At 46.8% G+C, this 6243-nt stretch overlaps 1 protein-coding gene across 8 annotated transcripts in view; it reads right to left on the bottom strand.

Annotated features, from left to right (window-relative positions):
* Positions 1 to 1266: 1266 nt before the first annotated feature.
* The window catches only part of LOC101861106 (transcription factor Sox-2), a 52433-nt gene continuing 47456 nt past the window's right edge, over positions 1267 to 6243 (bottom strand). For 5 of the 8 annotated variants that reach the window (XM_005093624.3, XM_005093627.3, XM_035968543.1 and 2 more), the window contains one exon: positions 1267 to 4243. In XM_005093624.3, coding sequence (XP_005093681.1) covers positions 2941 to 4173 — 1233 coding nt within the window. In that variant the 5' untranslated portion in view covers positions 4174 to 4243 and the 3' untranslated portion in view covers positions 1267 to 2940. Of the gene's footprint in view, positions 5030 to 6243 lie in introns of all 8 variants that reach the window. The other 3 variants (XM_035968545.1, XM_035968542.1, XM_035968544.1) reach the window with 1 other exon arrangement.

Raw genomic sequence — 6243 nt, 5'->3', positions numbered from 1 at the left:
CGAGGGTAATACATAAGAATCAGACTGAAATTAAGTGTCAAACGAAGACCCCAAAAAAATAAAATAAATGACTTTATCTGAGGGACGTCTCTGGATAGATAAAAACAACAACTGCAGAACGCCTAAATGAATAACAGAATTTACTTTACGCGGATTACATAGTGGGACGAACGATGCAATAGATTTTGACACTCTTATGGCAACTTGTATTTTAACGTCTGTGCGGATAAAGGGGAAATGTAGACCTAAGTCCTATCTAAGCAATTATAATATGGCCGTAGAAAATAACTCAGTTGAAAAATATATAATATATTATGTGTAAAAGTATAAGACAGCATGTCTGTTGCTTGCGTCGTTAATTTGAATGGATGAAATAAAAATTAAAAAATACAACGGCTGTATACCGCAGAAATGAAGAGAAACAATGAGTTATTATTTAAAAATTAATTGCGACGAGCGATGAGGATTACAATGAGCTGGAATGAAAATAGCACCTAGTATGTGACACTTTGTCAGCCTCTATCTGGATTTCGACTACCTCTACGAAGTTCTTCATCAGAATCTTCCAGGAAAGAAAATAGCTTCATTATCACTATAGAGAAGCCTTTCTTCAAAGGAGGAGGGGGGGTGGTTTTGTCATTCAATGGTCTGCTTTCCTAACGTCTTCACGTCATCTGCGTCGATAGAATTCGTGTACAAAGACATAGCAGTAAAATGAAAATTATATGAACGTGGAGGAAAACTGACAAACTATTAACTTCAAATACCTAGAGGCTTTGAAAAAGTACAAGGAAAATCATACCCCACCTTACAGATTGAATTGTTTTATGACAGGTTACAGACAGCCCACTAAGGGTAAGAAGACATTAAAATCATCTCTTCCTCTCTCACTTTCCCCCATCCCAATTCCCCCATCTTTTTCTCTCCCTCTTTCAGTCTCTGGGTGTCTCTGGGTGGTAGGGGCAGGTGGGGACGGGGTGGGTGTGTCGGGGGTAGGTGCGGGGGGGGGGACTCCCGTCAGAACGTGGGACTAAAGCTTTGACCCTACAAAGATTTATAACAATTGTTCCCAATAGCGATTAACGTGAGCATATACTTTTTTCATCACGACACATTACGTAGAAAGCACAAACGCACGCTAACAACACGGCGGCGTTTGGAATGGCAAAGAAGATTCCACACTTAAAACAAACAAAATGGAATTTTTTAAAAACTCAACAACGAAGAGAAAAAAGATCCCAGAAAGGGGACGCTCGAAACAGAATATAAAAAGTAAATACCATGTTTTTATTATATCTCGAGATCATTGTGTTGGCGAAAAAAACCACGTCATGTCCAGTGGTGTGAACAGTGCCTTAGTCTACTTCAATTTCCCTAGCATTGATAGTGCCACTTAGAGTGTGATATGCAAGGTTCCTACCAGACAACGCCACCTTAAAGAAACGCATAGACACTCGCACGTAACACAGCAATACGAGGCCAGCTTTTGCTGAATGTGCTGACAAGGTCATGCCAAGCAGACATAGTGAGCAGCAAGCTAGTAGTACCATGGAACCCAATATCCACAATATCTATCAAGATTTGAGTTTCTTTAGGTCAAACATTTTTAACCCCCCAAAAAGCTGTAAAGACAGGGAAATATTGTTTTTTCTTTGAAGGAGAGTTTTAGAAGGGGAATGTGCACTTCACTGACTGCTGGTCATAGGTAGGCCACAGGACATCCACCTGGTCAGACGTAGACTTGAAAAAGATGACATCACGATGACGTCAGGCGCCAGAATGTATGGGCAGTGTCCGAATGTTCGAGGTGAAAAGCTATCTGGGCCTCTGGTTCTCCCAGGTTTCAGACCGTAGAGCCAGACGGCCAGAGCCTACCTACGCCATGTAGATTAATATGCTGGTGGTGGCGGGGGTCAGTAGATGCCCCGCTTGCAGTCGCTCACGTAGAGAGCTGCGATAACATGCCCGTGGAGCGGCGCGCGTGGTATACCCTCTCAAGACACTTTCCGTCGCCTGGGTCGTTGTTTGGGTGTCCAGAGATGTTGTTCACCGCCCACACGGTCGGGTAGGGGCCATATTTCGCCAGGACTCACCCACCGCAAGGTCGGGGAGAGGGAGGATTGGAGGGAGGGCTCCCGTCGATTCTCTCAGGGTGAGAGCAGGACAACCGACCTGGCTTGTCATATAAGGAAGGCCCTATAGTTTGCTGTTGTGTGATGGTGGTGGGTTTTACGCCCTCTGCAAACACTGCAAGTCATCATGTTAAAGATTGGCGAGAAGCCACTACTACTGATACTCCCATCCCCATCTCTCACCCACCCTCTCCCTCAACAATTTTCTGAGAGTGGGAGGGAGAGTGGACATGTGGAGTGAGCCGAGTATACAACGTAGAAATTCCACAGAAGAGACAGATAGAGTCAGTCGCCCGTGAGTTGTGTCAGGACGCGAGAACCACACAACGAGATATTCGGTTCCCCACATAGCGGCTCGGACATCAAGAATGCGATTTCTGTACAAGTCCAACAACGTTTAAACACATTTCAACAAAAGAAAGAGAAATAGTATAATGGTAAATGTTGTTGGTGGTGTATATAAATATATACAATCATGAGACGGTTGTGAAGATCGGTTATACAATCATGTAGAATGATGATGGGTGAGCTGGGGGGTTTTCTGTTACTCTTTTCGTCAGAGTCCGGTTCGGGGTGACTTTCTTGTTACGTCTTCTTTGTTCATGGGCAGGCAGCGAAACAGCGCCCGCCCCTGAAATGCTCGTTCTTATGTGGTTTTCTTGTGACGTCGAGCTGACACTATGCTCTCGAGTCCTCGAGATGATGATGATGACGTGGTTTGTGTAGTAGTTTGCAGGAGGGACGTGCGTGCGTGTTTGCTATGTGTAGGTTTGTGTGTGTGCGTGCATGTAGCATGGTGCGTCTTCTACTACATATGCGACAAGGGTACTGTGCTGTTGTCTGAGGATGTTGGCGGCAGGTGGTGGCCGTTCACCCCGACGCCGTATTGCTGCTGCATCTGGTGGAGTCGTTGTTGCGCGGCGGCGGCGGCGAAGGCGGCACTGTGCTGGTCGTTGGAGAGGCCGTGCTCGCTCTGGCCGGGCGGGAGGTACATAGAGATGAACTCACGTATCTCCGAGCCCGCTTGGCCGGGCGTGGCGGGCGGGTAGGGCGATTTGCTGGAGCCGGTGTGGGCGGGCGCCGCGTTGCTAGGGGGAGGTCCTCCACCTTGAGTGGGCGTTCCCGACTCTCGTTTGATGCCCGGCGTGCTGGGGAGTCCGCCCTGGGGTGTGGGCGACATGTTGTGGGCTGCGTAGGGCGCCATCTGGGCCATGGTCATGTTGTAGCTGTTGGCACCATTCATGTAGGAGCCTGACGTGACCTGGCCTTGCATAGCTTGAGCGGAGAAGTTCGGGTAGTACTGGGCGGCTGCCAGACCGGGTAGCTGGCCGGCCATGTGCTGGTGGTAGGCGTTCGGGTCCATCATGTGCGCGTAGCCGTTGGACATGTAGTTGTTCATGTGTCCAGGGTACATAGAGGACGGATCACGGCCCACTTGACCCATGGCTGCCGGGTTGGCCATGCCTGGAATGGCGTATTTGTCCTTCTTCATCAGTGTCTTCGTCTTCCTGCGTGGCCTGTACTTATAGTCCGGGTGCTCCTTCATGTGGATCGCCCTCAGCCTCTTGGCCTCGTCAATAAAAGGCCTCTTCTCCGCTTCGCTTAGAAGCTTCCACTCTGCGCCTAGACGCTTACTGATCTCAGAGTTGTGCATCTTAGGATTCTCCTGCGCCATCTTGCGCCTCTGTCCGCGCGACCAAACCATGAAGGCATTCATCGGCCTCTTCACGCGGCTCAGATCCATGTTGTTCTTAGAGTTGGACGAGTTGTTATTGTTGTTGTTGTTGTTGGTCGGGCTGCCTCCGTTGGGGGGTCCCCCACCGCCTCCTCCCTGACCGCCTCCGTGATTCGTCTGGGGCAGTTCTGTGTGTCCGCTATGACCGCCAGATCCAGGTCTGGGTGACGTCTGTTGCGGATGCATGCCGTGGGGGTGTGAGCCCACGTGACCGCCGCCCGGCGCGCTGGACACCGGGGGCAGAGACGTCTGCGGCGGCGGCTGGTGCAGGATGGGAGGCTTCATCTCTGGCTCCAGCATCATCATCTTGGAGGAGCGGTAGGCGTCCCTCGGGTCGAAGCTTGGGTAGAAAATTTTGAGGCCGTACGTGGATCAACTACAAGAAAAAAATTTAAAAGGAATACCTTTTATGAATCGAGTTTTTTGGGGTGGTGGGCGATGTTAGTAGCCACTCATATATCGAGTTGTTAGTGGGTGATATATGAGAAATTTGGACAAACTGGTGTCCGGAGGTGGAAAGACGTTGTCGAGGTGTTAGTTGTTAGTCCGTTAACTTGGACTGTTGCCGTCAGTGGTTGGCTGGACGGGAAGAAATGGCGAGACAAGCTTGTCTGAAGGACACAATCTACACTTGAAAAGGGAAACTGCTCGATTGGGTTGCACTGGGCCTACAAAGAAGTGGCTATATCAAGGGAAGTGGAGAAGAACGTTGTGTAGTAATTAAAGAACACGACAAGCTGCTGATTCAAAATTTGCTCAGAGTTACACAGAATTTACTCAGCAGACGTCGTGATGTGACGTCAGCACTTCTTGCGTACACGTGTACACAAGAAGAGAAGAGATCATGTGACAGCGGGCCACACGACAGAATAACCGGATATATTTCTCCTCATGCTACACAAGGCAAAAAATACTCCGAGCAAGATGGCGAGCCAGTAGTTTATACTCCGATATGTCCAGACAAAGCAAGCCTGTTGGTGGGTTAGTATGCTAGGTGAGTAAGTGAGAAAAGTCCATATGAAGCAAATGGGTGTCTCCCGGTCCGTTGTTGACAGATCGTCCAGGAAGAGTATTAGAAGACCTTGAGGTTTCTGGTGAGTGGGTTAGCGGTGGCAACTACGGGTTAGGAGAACTACAAGAATGATGGCGTCAAATCCTCACTCTGCAAGTAAAAATAGAAAAGGAAGAATGTAAGTTTGGTGTCAGCATGAAAGAGATTAACAGGATATAAGTTAAACACACATTTATCATTTTTTTCTTTAAAAGTTGAAGGTTGGAAACAATAACAACAACAAAAAAAACAACAATCCCAATCACATCAAAGATGAAATATGGCGCTCATGTGACCATATGCAGTTGTGAGCGCCGTAAAACCCTCTACTATAAATATAGAAGATGAAATAAATGCTATCTTAGTTGTGTTTGCACATATAAACAGTAGCGTTCACACTGAAGGAAAAACTGCGACAATCATCGAAAACTTCTGCCGGGTTACTAACGTATCATTTACAGCAAAGCTTCTATGCTTAGTGCTCCAAAAGTTCTGATAGTTTTAGAATTTTGAGTATTGTGTTACCGTGGTTAATTTTAGACTTTTCCCCAACTAAAGATGCAGAGCACTATAAGAAAATGAGGGAAAATACTATTTGTCATACAACCAGAAATAGATCTCCAGATGCAAACTTCTAAACAAAAATGTTATACTTATTGCAATCATGTCTACATCGTGCAAAACAGGAGGCTGTATATAAAGGGGTTTAAAAGAACCTACACAATCTGATCTTATGTTCTACAAACAAACGAAAAATAATATAAAACAAGGAACACGTAAAGTTGAAAAAAACAAAAATACGTTTGTGCCATAAGCCCACATATTCTAGATCTAGAAACCCCTGAACAAACCAAAAACCCCTTCAGCAGGTAAAAAAAATCACAATTTTTTTTTGTAAAACAAGGAACAATAAAGGTTTTAAAAAAATCCCCAAGCCACCAGTAAAGGGAGCACCATCTCCAAGGAGCGAAACGATGATGACGTTTTCCCCGGTCACGTAAATAATTCTTCCTCTGTCAGCTCTGATAACCATCGCAGCATCACCGATGCTGTTCTTTGCTACCATGTTTAATGCATTGGCGGGCGCCGCCATTTTACAAGGTGACCATTCAATATTCACAACTTCTCTCTGGCGTGAACGAGTGTCGTGCGTCACCATTCATGATTGATAACACAGTGGCCCCCGTACCACGCCTGTTAGACTACTTGTCCGTACGCACTTGAGTGTGTGTAGAGGGGTGCGTGTTTGTACGTGTGTGTGTGTATGTGTGTGTGTGTGTGTGTGTGTATGTGTTGGTGTGTGTGTGTGTATGTGTTGGTGTGTG

This window comes from Aplysia californica, unplaced genomic scaffold (assembly GCF_000002075.1).
Source record: "Aplysia californica isolate F4 #8 unplaced genomic scaffold, AplCal3.0 scaffold00067, whole genome shotgun sequence".
In the NCBI taxonomy this organism is placed as follows: Eukaryota; Metazoa; Mollusca; class Gastropoda; order Aplysiida; family Aplysiidae; genus Aplysia; species Aplysia californica.
Note: the sequence above shows the minus strand (reverse complement) of the source record. Positions and strands in the feature narration are given on the sequence as shown.